General features: G+C 43.9%; 1 protein-coding gene across 1 annotated transcript in view; it reads right to left on the bottom strand.

Annotated features, from left to right (window-relative positions):
• Positions 1 to 15,920, bottom strand: part of LOC109911703 (sodium-coupled monocarboxylate transporter 1-like) — a 77,301-nt gene that overhangs the window by 49,514 nt on the left and 11,867 nt on the right. Inside the window, exons 5-7 of the mRNA XM_048611848.1 lie at positions 8,250 to 8,404; positions 728 to 868; positions 546 to 579 (exon numbers count right to left, since the gene is read on the bottom strand). Coding sequence (XP_048467805.1) covers positions 546 to 579; positions 728 to 868; positions 8,250 to 8,404 — 330 coding nt within the window. The remainder of the gene's footprint in view (positions 1 to 545; positions 580 to 727; positions 869 to 8,249; positions 8,405 to 15,920) is intronic.

Raw genomic sequence — 15,920 nt, forward strand, 5'->3', positions numbered from 1 at the left:
CTTAACTGTTGTTGACTACAACCTGAGAACCCTCACAACTGTTCTCTGCAACGTTTTTGGGACATCCGGGTGCATAGTCCCCTCTTTAGCCATCAGCTGCGGCCTGAGTACCCCTCACAGCCACTTCTCTTGGTCCATACCTCAGTGCTTACCATTCTTCCCTGGCATTAACTGGGGTCTGAGTCCACTTGTGACTGCTTCCCTTGACATTACTTCCACAATCCCACGCTGTCTTTAAAGTACATGTGATATCCATTTTCCCAACAAAAAAAAGGTATTCCCACACAGATGGTGGGCCGAATCATACTCTCATTACCAACTGTTGTAATTGTGGTTCACTAGAACAATAATTAGAATACAAGGTAGATGGAGAGTAAATTGAACAGGGAACACTTTATTGCATCCTGTCGACTCCACTGTCAGTTCTCAGACAGCCTCCCCTAGCTCCAGCTTCTGGTCACCTGACCTGTTCTTTTGAAGGGGCAACACACATCCAACTACATCTGAATTAATCTTTAGGCTGGGATTCCTCTGCACAGTATTACAAACAGGATAACAATTGAGACGAATGGAGAGGAGCTGGTGACATGGTCGGAGAATACCCAGAGATTGTGGACAACATGAAGTGGGTTTACGTGTAGCACTTGTAACATAATTACTACTGATCCACTTGAGCACCATGTCACACACTTCAATAGATCTAGGCAACTGTCGAGCTGATACTTACAGCTTAGCCTCAAACTGGCTTCTACAAGCAATGTACCGCTGAACCTGAGACTGATTGATGCCATAAATAGCTGTCCACACAAAGGTTCCACCAACCACGATCGTCCAGAAGGTGTGTCGTCTTATTGGGCTTGGATCAAAGCTGAGAACAGGCAAGGAAACAGTGGTGAGGATCGACTGTTTGATTTGTTGTAGTTTTATTGCTGGAGTAACAATGAGACAGTAGAGACAAAGTGCTACCATCATGCGCACATGCCCATGTGAGTGCACGATCTCAGCTGGCAGAACAGCACAGTGGTGAGGCAGTGCCACCTGTTGAAAAGACTATCCCTTTGATTTTGGCATTTACGTGTAGCTCTAGCTGCCTGTTCTGACAGTTATAGAATCATAAAGCACAAAACCAGACCCTTCCATCCAACTCATCTGCACAGACCAGATATCCCAATCTGACCCAGTCCCATTTGTCAGGATTTGGACCAGATCCCTCTAAACCCTTCCTATTCAACCATCCAGATGGCTTTTAAATGTTGTAACTGTACTCACCTCATCACTTTCTCTGGCAGCTTGTTCTAGACACGTACCACCTTCTGCATGAAAAAGTTACCCCTCAGCTCCCTTTTAAATTTTACCCCTCTCACGTTAAACGTACATCCTCTAGTTTTGGACTCCCTCACCTGTGGAAAAAGACCTTGGCTATTCACCCTATCCATGATCCTCATGGTTTTATAAATGTCTATAAGGTAACCTTCATTGGCCTTCATTTTTCAGCAGCAGAGGGAGAGGCGACAGCGAGGACCAGGGGGCTGCCAGGAAGGTAAGCTTTCCCTCTTAAAAGGGCTTACCTCGAGCGTCAGCGGCCTTCATTTTTCAGCAGCAGAGGGAGAGGTGACAGCGAGGACCAGGGGGCTGCCGGGAATATATTTGGGCAGCGGCTGAACCCGAGACACTAAACGTGTAGTGTCTCCCACCCGCCGCCCTCCTCTAACCAAAAAAAAAAGGACTCTGTGGTGTGTTGGTAAGGTAAGGTTTTTATACTTTTTCTATTTCTTCTGTATTGTGTAATTGGTTAAAAATTTACTTTTTCTTTATTTATCTATTAATTGGTTATTTGAAAGGAGCATAGCAGAGAAGTATTAGAAAGTATTTAACTCATAAATTGAGATAAAGTAATAAAGTAATTAACTAAGTAGAGATGGCTGGGCAGGTGATGTGCTGTAGCTGTATGATGTGGGAGCTGGCTGATCCCATTGTGAACGGCAGTGACCACATCTGCAGCAAGTGTTGGTTGCTGGAAGAACTCCGGCTCAGAGTTGAAGATCTGGAATCTGAGCTTCAAACACTGCGGCACATCCGGGAGGGGGAGAGTTACCTGGACGCTTTGTTTCAGGAGGCAGTCACACCTGGTAGATTAAGTAATTCAAATCCAGTTAGTGATCAGGGACAACAGGGTGTGACCGCAAGTGAGGCAGGTAGGGAGATCCTGAGTTCAGGAGTGGAGGAGACTCAGCTTTTGACCTTATCCAACAGGTACGAGATACTTGCTCCCTGTGTGGATGAGGAAAAGGGCTGCGGGGAGAATGAGCCAGCTCACCGCTGCACCATGGTGCAGAAGGCCATTCAAGAGGGGGGAGCAAAAAGACAAGGGGTAGTTATAGGGGATTCTATAGTTAGGGGGATAGATAGTATCCTTTGCAAGCCGGATCGGGAGTCCCGCATGGTGTGTTGCCTGCCCGGTGCCAGGGTGCAGGACATCTCTGACTGGCTTGAAAGGATATTGGAGCGGGAGGGGGAGGATCCAGTTGTTGTGGTCCACGTTGGGACTAACAACATAGGCAAGGCTAGGATGGAGGACCTGTTTGGGGGTTATCAAGCACTAGGAAGGAAATTAAGGAACAGTTTCTCGAGGGTCATAATCTCCGGGTTACTGCCCGAGCCACGTGCAAATTGGCTTAGGGATAAGAAAATTAGGGAAGTAAACACGTGGCTAATGAAGTGGTGTGGGAAAGAGGGGTTCCATTTCATGGGGCATTGGCATCAGTTTTGGAACCGGAGGGATCTGTACCGATGGGATGGTCTCCACCTGAACCGATCTGGAACCAGTGTTCTTGCGAAAAGGATAAATAGGGTGGTCACTAGGACTTTAAACTAGTGAGTTGGGGGGGAAGGGAAAGGGAAAACGACAGGGAGTATGATGGTAAATAAAAAGGTAAGCAGCAGGTTAGCATGTGTGCAGGAGGGTTAAAGTTCAAGGCAGACTAAGAAAGAAGCAAAAAGGAAGGATAACTCAGGAGATATTATTAGAGATGTTGGAAATCATGAGGGTAAGAAAGCTAGCATAAAGGCACTTTACCTGAATGCTCGTAGCATTCGTAACAAGGTTGATGAGTTAACGGCACAAATCATCGCGAATGAATATGATTTGGTAGCCATTACGGAGACATGGTTACAGGATGGTCACGACTGGGAGTTAAATATCCAAGGGTACCAGACTATTCGGAAGGACAGACAGGAAGGTAAGGGAGGTGGTGTAGCTCTGATATTCAAGGACGCCATCAGGGCGGTGCTGAGAGATGATATAGGTTCTATGGAGAATGAGATTGAATCCATTTGGGTGGAAATTAGAAATTCTAAGAGGAAAATGTCACTCATATAGTAGTCTATAGGCCACCAAATAATAACATCACATTGGGGCGGGCAATAAACAAAGAAATAACTAATGCCTGTAAAAATGGTACAGGAATTATCATGGGGGATTTTAACCTACATGTAGATTGGTCGAACCAGCTCGGTCAGGGTAGCCTTGAGGAGGAGTTCGTTGAGTGTATCCGTGATAGTTTTCTTGAACAGTATGTAATGGAACCAACGCGGGACCAAGCTATCCTAGATCTGGTCCTGTGTAATGAGACAGGAATAATTAATGACCTCATAGTTAGGGATCCTCTTGGAAGGAGTGATCACAGTATGGTTGAATTTAGAATACAGATGGAGAGTGTGAAGATAAAATCCAATACCAGGGTCCAAAATCCAATACCAGGGTCCTGTGCTTGAACAAGGGGAACTACAATAGAATGAGGGAGGACTTGGCTAAAGTAAACTGGAAACAAAGATTTTATGGTGGGACAGTTGACGAGCAGTGGTGGACTTTCAAAGCAGTCTTTCAAAGTGCTCAGCAAAAGTATATTCCAATGAAAAGGAAGGACTGTAAAAAAAGGGGTAATCTGCCATGAGTGTCTAAAGAAATAAGGGAGGCTATCAAATTGAAAGAGAAGGCATACAAAGTGGCCAAAAACAGCATGAAACTAGAAGATTGGGAAAACTTTAAAGGTCAACAGAAAGCCACAAAAAGAGCTATAAGGAAAAGTAAGATAGAACATGAGAAAAAACTAGCACAGAATATAAACACAGATAGGAAAAGTTTCTATAAATATATAAAATGAAAAAGAGTGGCTAAAGTAAACATTGGCCCTTTAGAGCATGAGAAGGGGAATTTAGTTATGGGATATGATGAAATGGCCGAGGCTTTGAATAGGTATTTTGTATCTGTCTTCACAGTGGAGGACACTAATAACATGCCAGTAATTGACAAAGAGACGAAGGTAGGTGAGGACCTGGAAACAATCATAATTGCGGAAGAGGTAGTGTTGGGCAAGCTAATGGAGCTAAGGATTGATAAGTCTCCTGGCCCTGATGGAATGCATCCCAGGGTACTAAAAGAGATGGCGGGAGAAATAGCAGGTGCACTGGCGGTAATTTTCCAAAATTCGCTGGACTCTGGGGCAGTCCCAGCAGATTGGAAAACAGCAAATGTGACGCCACTGTTTAAAAAGGGAAGTAGACAAAAGATGGGGAATTATAGACTGGTTAGCTTAACCTCTGTAGTGGGGAAGATGCTTGAGTCTATTATCAAGGAAGAAATAGCAAGGCATCTTGATAGAAATTGTCCCGTTGGGCAGACGCAGCATGGGTTCATGAAGGGCAGGTCATGCTTGACAAATCTTTTGGAATTCTATGAAGACATTATAAGCGAGGTGGACAATGGGGACCCAGTGGATGTGGTGTACCTAGACTTCCAAAAGGCCTTTGACAAGGTGCCGCACAAGAGGCTACTGCATAAGATAAGGATGCATGGCATTAAGGGTAAAGTATTAGCATGGATAGAGGATTGGTTGACTAACAGGAAGCAAAGAGTGGGGATAAATGAGTGCTATTCTAGCTGACAGTCAGTGACTAGTGGTGTGCCTCAGGGATCGGTGTTGGGACCGCAATTATTTACAATTTATATAGATGATTTGGAGTTGGTGACCACATGTAGGGTGTCAAAGTTTGCAGATGACACTAAGATGAGTGGCAAAGCAAAGTGTGCAGAGGACTGTGAAACTTTGCAGAGGAACATAGATACATTGAGTGAGCGGGCAAAGGTCTGGCAGACGGAATACAATGTAAATAAATGTGAAGTCATACATTTTGGTAGGAGTAATAGTAAAAAGGATTATTACTTGAATGGTAAAAAGTTGCAGCATGCTGCTATGCAGAGGGACCTGGGCGTCCTTGTGCATGAATCACAGAAGGTAGGTCTGCAGATACAACAAGTAATTAGGAAGGCAAATGGAATTTTGTCCTTCATTGTTAAAGGGATTGAGATTAAAAGCAGAGAGGTTATGTTGCAGCTGTACAAGGTGCTGGTGAGGCCACACCCTGGAGTACTGTGTGCAGTTTTGGTCTCCTTACTTGAGAAAGGATGTACTGGCACTGGAGGGGGTGCAAAGGAGGTTCACTAGGTTGATTCTGGAGTTGAGGGGGTTGGTTTATGAGGAGAGACTGACTAGATTGGGATTTTATTCATTGGAATTCAGAAGATTGAGGGGGGATCTTATAGAAACATATAAAATTATGAAGGGAATAGATAAGATAGAAGTAGAGAGGATGTTTCCACTGGCAGGTGAAGCTAGGACAAGAGGGCATAGCCTCAAGATTAGAGGGAGCAGATTTAGGACTGAATTGAGAAGGAACTTCTTCACCCAGAGGGCTGTTAATCTGTGGAATTCCTTGCCCAGTGAAGTAGTCGACGCTACTTCAGTAAACATTTTTAAAGATAAGGTAGATTTTTTTGAACAATAAAGGAATTAAGGGATACGGTGAGAACGCGGGTAAGTGGATCTGAGTCCACGAAAAGATCAGCCATGTTCTTATTGAATGGCGGAGCAGGCTCGAAGGGCCAGACGGCCTACACCTACTCCTACTCCTGCTGGAGATCAGTAGTAGGACTTTAGCTGTTGGACCGTGCTGATATATCTGCTCCCTGTGGTCCTAGTCTTATGAATGCCTAACTCTGGTGTACTTATTGTTAATAACTTTGTTGTTTTCTGTTAACAGTACCCCTTCTGTACTCTACAGGAGTGTATCCTCAATGAGCAATCACAACATTTGCCTCAATGAGCAATCACAACATTTGCCAAAGACAAAGGAGCATTGGTGGCAGTGAACAACTTCATATAACCCTTGCCCAGTATCTCCTACTGGTAGAAATGGCAAATAACACAAGGTGCCAGCAGTGGTCACCTGGGAAAATACCACAAATCATCAACACAAAGTCCCTTGTCTTATGATGAAGGATGCCCAGTAACATTAGATAACATAGAATATAAAAAGAGCCAACAATTTGGAGATTCTCATTGTGTACATTATAATTCAGAGGTTGAAAGGAAGGATACATTTAAGTTGAGTTTAAAGGTCACATTTACAAAGTGTAGGAATGGATCATTGGGACCACTATGGCTGATTTTGTGTGAAGCTGCTTTACTGTTTCAGTTTGTCTCAGTATGGTGTAACTTGTGACACATTTGAGTTAGAAATTGTGCATTCGGAGGGGCAATGATCAGTCCCATACAGACGTGGGGAGAATGTGCAAACTCCTCACACACAGTCATCCAAGACTGTCATCGAACCTGGGTCCCTGGTGCTGTGAGGCAGCAATGCTAACCACTGACCCACTGAGCTGCCCTTACGCTAAGCCATCTTTCAGTAAATGAGCGTACATTCCCACTTCTGACCTTATCATGGAGGGAATGTCATTGAAGAGGCAACTGAACATGGTTAGGCTGAGGACACTACCCTGAGGAACTCCCGAGATGTTCTGGAATCTTGACGCCTGACCTCCACCATCAAAACCATCATCCTATGTATAAAGTTTTTGAGAAGATTTGTAGCTTGCATTGTGCATGAGGTTGTAGACTTGCTTGCCGAGCCAGTGTGTTTGATGGCAGATGTTTCGTCACCCTGCTGGGTAACATCATCAGTGCGCCTCCGGTGAAGCGTTGGTGTTCTGTCCCGCTTGTTATTTATATGCCTCATATCACATATAGCATTACATAGGCCAAACTGGAAGAAAACTGATAATAAGGATACACAAACACCAACCAGCCACCAAGAGACACAACCAATTTTCACTGGTCTCAATACACACAGACAAAGAAGGATACAAATTCACCTGGGACAACACATCCATAAAAGCACGAGCCAAACAGAGACATACCAGGGAACTCCTGGAGCCCTGGCATTCCAACCAGAACTCCATCAACAAACACATTGAACTGGACCTGATACACAAACCACTGAAAAACAGAACCGGATGTAATGCCAACCACCCCAGCAAACCAAGGCATTTAAATAACCAGCAGGACAGAACACCAACCTTTCACCGGAGGCGCATTGACGATGTTACCTAGCAGGGTGACGAAAGTCTGCAACCAAACACACCAGTTCACTGAGGATGTCTACAATCTCATCTTCCTATGTGACAGATATGATTCCAATAAGCAGAAAATTTCCACCAATTATTAATTCCAGTCTCCTTGATGTCAAGTGCGGTTGTTCTGGCACCTCACTTCTGGAATACAGCTCTTTTGGCCATGCTTGAACCAAGAATGTAATGAGATCAGGAGCTGAGGAACCTAAACAGAGCATGAATGAGCAGGTTATTGTTAAGCAAGTGCTGCTTGATCACTTTACTGATGATCCGATGGGATTGATTATGACCAACAGGGACAGTAATTGCACGGGATGAATCTGTCCTGCCTTTTGTGTACAGGATATACCTGGGAGACTTTTCACGTTTTTGGGTAGATTCCAGTAGTGTTAATCAGCTAGAGGCTCAGCAAGTTCTGGCACACAAGTGTTCAGTACTACCACTAGAATGTTGTCAGGGCCAATAGCCAATGCTCTCTTCATTGAATGAGGGGTTTTGCAGGTTTGATGGTAATAGTTAAGTACGGGCTCTGCTGGACCATGAAGTTGTAGATTGTGTTGAAATGTGATTCTGCTAATGTTGGTGGCCTATATTGCCATATGGAATCCCAGTGTTGCACTGCTAGATCTGTTTGATGTCTGTCCCATTTAGCACAGTGACAGTGCCACACAACACGTCAAAATCTGATTCCAAAATCATCAAATCGCTATGAGAAAGCCACCCTCCCTACATTGCTAACTTATTCTCATATCCCCAAAGATAAGTGTCAGGGTCTTACTCCCAGAAGTTGAGTCTTCCTCCATGATATGAAATATTCAGCACCTGCGCAAAACTTCCATGAATTACCGCACCTCGGATTATCACTGCCACAAACCCAAGGATCATAACCGTCAGCTGGAACACATCAGTCCACACCACAGCTTTCAGACCACCCTAAAACACAAGAGGCATCATGTTACAAAAATGGCACAAAGCTACCTAAAAAGATATGAGGATAGAACACAAAAACTGGGCCTAGGCTGTGGTTTTAAGGAGTGTTTATAAGGAGAAGTGAGAGGTAGAGCAGTGGAGGTGTGTAGGATGAGAATTCCAGAGTTGCAACTGAAGGCATGAGCAATGGGCTAGAGATTAATTTTGGAAATGTACCAGGGGTCAAATTTAGAGCAGTGCAAGTATCTCAGAGAGATGTTTGGCTGGAGGAGATCACAGAGAATTAGAGGGATTGAGTGAGATTTGCAATCGAGTGAGTGCTGGAGCTATGCTCTTCAGGGAACCAAGCAAAGGAAGGGAAAGAGGCGTTTTTTGTTGCTTTTGCACAAACGTTATCAGCCTCCAGGTATCGTTCTTGCTTTGCTGCAAAAGAAGAAACTGGTTAATTGGTGAGTATCTGCTAAGTGATTATGGGCTATTCTATTCCTAAGGAGATAAAAAAACATAAGGAACAGGAACAGGGTTAGGCCATTTGACCTTCAACCCTGTCCTGGCATTCATCAAGATCATGTCTGAAACAAACACAGAGAATGCTGGTGAAACTCAGCAGGTGAAACTGCATCTGTGGACAGAGAAACAGAGTTGAATTTTAAACCTGGAATAGCTCTTCTTCAAGGCACTTCTGAAGAACAGTCATACTGAACTCGAAATGTTAACTTTGTTCACAAATAGACTCTAACATTTCCCACTGACGGATGTTAGGCTATACAGCATGTAGTTTCCTGCTCTTTGGGTCCCCCCTTCTTGAGCAGGGGTTTCACATTCCCAGTTTTTTAATCTGCTGGAACCCTCTCGGAATCCAACAAGTTCTGGGATGTATACTCAAAACTAAAAAGACGAACTGACAGAACAGATAAAAATGAATAGTTATGATCTGGTAGCCATTACAGAGACATGGCTGCAGGATAACAGGATTAGGACTTGAATCTAGGAGGGCACAGCACACTTAGGGATGCTAGGAAAGCAGGAAAAGATAAAGAGTGCCTCTGTTACATAATGAAGATGTTAATACAATAGAGAATAAAGGCCTATAAATAGCTTGGTTAGAAAACAGAAGACAGGAGTGGTGCATAGATCATAATAATAACCACACAGTACAGTGGACAGCTTAAAAGACGAGATCATGAGAGCTTGACAGAATGGCAAGGTAATAATCTTTGGTGATATGAATCAACATATCAATCTGGGAAGTCAGATGGGCAAAGCTAGCCTAGATGAATGTGACGGTACTGTGCCTTTAAGAGAGATGTGTTCTCTCCTGTTTCTCTTGCAGACAGATGTTGGCTGAATGTCTCCTTTAGACAGATAGTTGGTAAACTGCTTGGCAATATCCCTGGGTGTTTTTTTTTAATGAAACAAAAGAATCATGAGTGGCAGGGGTCAAGGCTCACACAGAACCAGGAAGGTTTTCAGTTCTGGTTTAAGTTGGTGAGAAGGTTTCTGCTAGCTGGCTGCTGGACTAACAGCTACAGCTCTCTTCCTTGGAGACAATAAGAACTGCAGATACTGGAATCCAGAGACTATAGGCGTGGGCTGGAAAAGTACAGCAGGTCAGACAACATCTGAAGAGCAGGAAAATCCATGTTTCGGGCCGAAACCCTTCATCAAGACTGGGGAAGGGGTGGGGAGTATAGAAATAAATAGAGGGTGGGGTGTGGGGTGGGTGGAAGTGTAGGAGAGATGGTGATAGGTAGACAATGCAGGGAGGGGGTTATTGTGAGTTTTCCGTGGGAAGGGTGGAGTGTGGAGTCAGTCCTCAGCAAGGGGCTCACCTTCATTACCCTGCGCCCACACATAAATGAATTCCACACATCCCATGATGTCAAGTTCTTTTTCTGCCATCTCCACCTTCGCGCCAATTTCTTTGAACGGGAATCCAACCTACCCCCTAACTACCCCTTCTCCTACCTCCAGCAAACTCCATCCTCCTGACCTCCTACCCTCCCTCAAGCTCTTCATCTTAAACTGACGCCGTGAAATCAATCGCTTGGATCTCTCCGTCCCTCTCACTTATTCCAACCTCTCTCCATCAGAACGCACAGCCTTCCGCTCCCTTCACTCAAACCCCAACCTCACTATTAAACACACCGACAATGGGGAGGTGGGGGGGCACTGTGGCAGTATGGCATAGTGACCTCCACATCGCTGAGGCCAGACGCCAACTCTCTGACATCTCCTCCTACCATCCCCTTGATCATGATCCCCACCTCCAATCGCCAAGCCATCATCTCCCAGACCATCAACACCTCATCACTTTGGGAGAACTGCCATCCACAGCCTCCAACCTGATAATTCCCCAACCCCGCACCATCCATTTCTATCTCCTACGCAAAATTCATAAACCCAACTGCCCCGGTCGACATACTGTCTCTGCCTGCTCCTGCCCCACTGATCTCATCTCCTCCTACCTGGACTCCATTCTTTGCCCTTTGGTCCAGGAACTCCCCACCTACATTCAGGACACAACCCACGTCCTCCACCTTTTCCAAAACTTTCAATTCCCCAGCCCCCAACACCTCACCTTCACCATGGATGTACAGTCCCTATACACCTGTATTACCCACAGCTGGGGGCTTAAAAGTCCTCCGTTTCTTCCTCTCCCATAGACCCAACCAGTCCCCCTCCAGTGACACTCTCATTTGCCTGGCTGAACTGATCCTCACACTCAATAATTTATCCTGCAATTCCTCCCACTTCCTACAATCCAAAGGGGTGGCTATGGGCACTTGCATGGGCCCAAGCTATGCCTGCCTCTTTGGGGGTATTTGTGGAACAGTCCCTCTTCTGCAACTACACTGGCACCATCCTTCACCTCTTCCTCTGCTATATTGATGACTGCATTGGTGCAGCCTCATGCTCCCGTGAAGAGCTCAAGTAGTTCATCAACTTCACCAACACCTTCCACCCAGCCCCCAAATTCACCTGACACCTCCCTCCCCTTACTGGACCTCTCCGCCTCCATCTCCAAAAACAGACTCACCACCGACATCCATTTCAAACCCACCGACTCCCCAACTACCTCAATTATACCTCCTCTCACCCACCCTCCTGCAAAAATGCTATTCCATATGCCCAATTCCTCTGCCACATCTGTGCTCTCCGCACAACAGCCAACCCGATCTTCCATTTGCCATCTATTTTAATTCCGCTCCCCCCCGCACTCCCTGATGACATAACCAACCTTGGTCTCTTCCACCGTCACAGTGAGGCCAAACAGAAACTGGAGGAACAACACCTGACACTTCGCCTTGGAAGCTTACAGCCCAATGGCCTTAACATTGACTTCACCAGCTTCAAAATCCCTCCAGCTCCAGCCTTATCCCATGTCCAGCCCTCACCCTCTTGACCTGACCTAATATGTCCATCTTCCTATTCACCTATCTGCTCTCCACCCTTCCCACAGATCAATCACAATAATCCCCGAGCTGCATCCACCTGTCATCATCTCTCCTACCCTTCCCCCCGCCACATACCCTTCCCTCTATTTATTTCTGGTCTCCCCTCCCCCTCCCAAGTCCTGACGGAGGGTTTCAGCCCAAAAAGTTGACATTCCTGTTCCTTGGATGCTGTCTGACCTGCCGTGCTTTTCCAGCCTCACACCTATAAGCTAGAGCTCTCTCTATGCTGCTAGAGTGAGAAGATAGCTTGTGAGTGTAAAACTGTTTCGTTAAATTGCCTTGCCAAGGGTGTGATTATGGGATATTGCTTATATTGGTACAGTTTATGATTAGTGGTTAAATCATACAGGTATTTTTGCTGTAACGCGTGTTTTGTTAACGCAAATTGGCTGTAACACAATTGATGAATAGTGGACGTTGTTTGGATAACGCGAACTTTCTACAATACAGTATAGCAATTTTCTATAGCAATTTCACTACAAAGCAATTTTCTGTAGTGATTTTCTGTAGCGCGAGGTCACACAAGAACGCAACTATCATGTTATAGGAGAAATACCTGTATACTATTTCACTAAGTATTTCAAAAGAATTAAAGTTGTGCCAATTTTTTTTCATTTGTATTTTAACTGTGTTGTAAGAATAAAGTGTATTCTGATTAAAGCCTAGTGGTGGACCACTCAAATCATATCAGGAACACAGCATTTCACACTTGCTTTTAAATAAATATAAAGTTAGGGTCTAGGCTATTTCCTTACAATACTTGGGGTGGAAGAGGGTAGTGGGGGTGGGGATTGTTGTGGAGATCTGGTCTGGTCCATAATGTGAGGAGTTCAAAAATGGAATTTTTGGAACAGCATGGAGCTAACCAGAAACCAAGTTACACTGGAACTGGTATTAATGATCTCACAGTGAAGGTGTCCCTAGGTAGCATTGGATGCAATATGATTGATTAAATTTTACATTCAGTTCAAAGGTGAGAGGAGTGGGTTCAAGATTATTTTCATAAAATCTAATTAAGAACAATTATGAGGACATGAAAGCAGAGCTGCAACAGTGAATCGGCAAAGTAGGTTGAAAGATAGCTTAATAGTGATACAATGACAGACGTTTAATGGGATATTCCACAGTATGCAGAATAGATACATTCCAACAAGTACAAAAAATTCCAAAAGAGAGACGCACCAATCATGGTCAATCACAAGTGTTAAAGATAATATCAAAATGTAGTGATTGGAACCAGGGCAAGGTGGATCTCATTAACTATGAGATCCTAGGTCGTGGTTGTTAATGTGGGCCAATCTGGGAGCCCTGGCCGACAGATATAAGGAAGAAATTCAGACAGTGTCCCAATCCTAGGGAATGGCTCTGAGCTGGCTGGTCAGAGCCCATGTACATACCACATGTAAATAAATGGTGACTTGGTGATGGGATACCGGCCGCTGTGCAGTTATTTCACAAACTAAAAGAAAAATCAGGTATTTATGCAAAGACAGGTGGCACATCAGAATATTGGAGAATGTAAAGAAAAACAGCAAACACTAGCCAGAAGTTAAAAAGGGGGAAATTTCTGAGTATAAAAGAATGCTAGCCAGAAATATAAAACAGGTGTTAAGAATTTAGAATTTGCTTAAATATTTAATAAGGAAAAAAGTTAACAAAGTAAGTGTTGGTCCTATAGAAAGTGGGAATGATGAATTGAAGATGGAAAATAAGGAAATGGTAAATTCATTGAACAGATAATTTGCATCGGTCTTCACATTTGAAGATACAAATAACATCCCAGAAGCAGCTATAAATCAGGAAGGGAGGGAGGAATTCAGGAAAATAACAAACATGAGATGGGGGCGTTTGAGTCAATTGTTGGAGTTATGGGCTGACAAGTGCCCAGATCCTAAGGGACTTCATTCCAGGGTATTAAAATATGGCTGGTGAAAGGTTGATGCATTGGTCTTAATCTGCCAAAACTCCCTTGATTCGGGGATAATCCCTTTGGATTGGAAGATAGCAAATGTAACTTCTTAATTCAAAATGGAGTGATTCAGAAGGCAGGCAACTACAGGGTAATTAGCTTAACGTCTGTCACAAGAGACATGTTCAAAGCTGTAATTGACAAAGTTATAATCAGGCACTTGGATAAGTTTGAGGACATCAAGAAAAGCCAACATGGTTTTGCAAGAGGGATATTATATTTGACCTATCTATTGAAGGTAAATGTGCTGTGTCTAAAGGGGAACCGATGGTTGTACTGTACTTTTCCAGAAGGCATTTAATAAGGTGCCACATCAAAGAATATTGCAGAACATAAAAGATTGTGATGTAGGGGGTAGTATCCTCGTATAGATAAATCTTTGGTTAACACGGAGCAGAGCAGGTGAAAACTGATCTTTTTCAGTTTAGCAAGATGTAACAGGTGGAATGTCACAGGGATCAGTGCTGGAACTCAAGTGTTTATATAAATGACTTAGATGAAGGGACAGAAAACGTGGTTGCCAAATTTGCTGAAAACACAAAGATAGGTAGGACATTAAGTAGCAAAGAGGGAAAATAGTTACAAAAATATTTTGTTAGCTAGAAGAAGCAGGCAAGGATATGGCAAAAGGAAAATAATATGGGAAAATGTAATGTTGCCCATTTTGGCAGGAGAACATTATCTAAATGGTGAGGACTGCAGAGTTATAAAATGCAGAGGGATTGAGGTACATGGCTTGCCAAATGGTTAAATGACACAGCAGGCTATTGGCCTACTTCTGCTCTTGATTCATAGGTTTGTATGTTCATATGTATTCAGAACGAAAGTGAAAATTTTAATATCAGGGTGTCAGTTCACTGGGAGACATTATAGATCAGAGAGCATCAGGGTGATTGTGGAATGGAAATCAGTGTGAGTTGAGGCATGCTCAGCAGAGTTTTGCATAACCTGAAATTTACAGAAGGGAGAAGTTTAGAGATTGGCCAGAAATACATTAGAACAGTCACTTAAAAAATGAATGATTGTTTCAACTGCAGATCCGCTGAGATCAGCTTTTGGGCCCGACATCTAAAGAAAGTTAAACTGGCAACATAGGCTGTCCAGGGAAGCTGCATTATGCTGATATCAGGTATGGAGAGACTGTCTTATGAAGAGAGGATGAGTAAGTTGAATGTGTACTCATTAGAATTTAGAAGAATGAGAGGGAACCTTTTTAAAATATACAAGATTCTTAAGGGACTTGATAGGGTGGATGCGGAAAGGTTATTTCTACTTGTGGGAGAGTCCAGGACCAGATGGCATAATCTCTGAGTAAGGGGGTCACCCATCTAGGACAGAAATGAGGATGAATTTCTTCTTTCAGAGGGTATGAATCTTTGGTAGTCTTTACCAGAGAGTTGTCGAGGCTGGGTTGTTAAGTATATTCAAGGCTGAGATAGACATTTTTAATTATTAAGGGAATCAAGAGATATGGGGAAAAGGCAGATTAGTTGAGTTGAGGATCATCAGATCAGCCTTGATCTTTTGAATGTCACAGCAGACATGATGGCTGAAAGGCCTATTTATGCTCCTATTTCTTAAGGTCCTAAATGTGATTGAAAATTAATCTTGGGATCAAATATGATACCAAAGTTGCGAACAGTCTGGAGCAGCTTCACTAAGTTGCCAGTCAGAGAGATCAGTTGGCGCAAGGATATAAGGTTGTGGCCGGAACAAAGAAAATGTTTCAATCGCCTCAGAGTGCAATTGTTTCTGTTTATTCATTACAGGATAATGGATAAACAGTCTGATAACGTAGAGACAGGGAAATCGAGCGGGCTGGTGTTGTATACCTGGAATACATCAGTGAACATGCGTAAACTGTCACGCGATCTTGAAAGATATTGCTGAGGGGCAGAAAGTTGATGATGAATGGGAGGGATTAAGCATACGTCCTTAGGAGACACTAGAGGTAATGGGGCAAGAACACAGAAAAGAAGCCCAATTGGAGCAATGCAATGTCTCTAATCAGGTAGAAAAGGGTGAGACTAGGTAAACAAGGTCCCACACAGCTGGGCAACATGGAGAGACGTCAGAAGAGGAAGGTGTGATC

The sequence above is a fragment of the Rhincodon typus genome, chromosome 25 (assembly GCF_021869965.1).
Source record: "Rhincodon typus isolate 14 chromosome 25, sRhiTyp1.1, whole genome shotgun sequence".
Lineage (NCBI taxonomy): Eukaryota > Metazoa > Chordata > Chondrichthyes > Orectolobiformes > Rhincodontidae > Rhincodon > Rhincodon typus.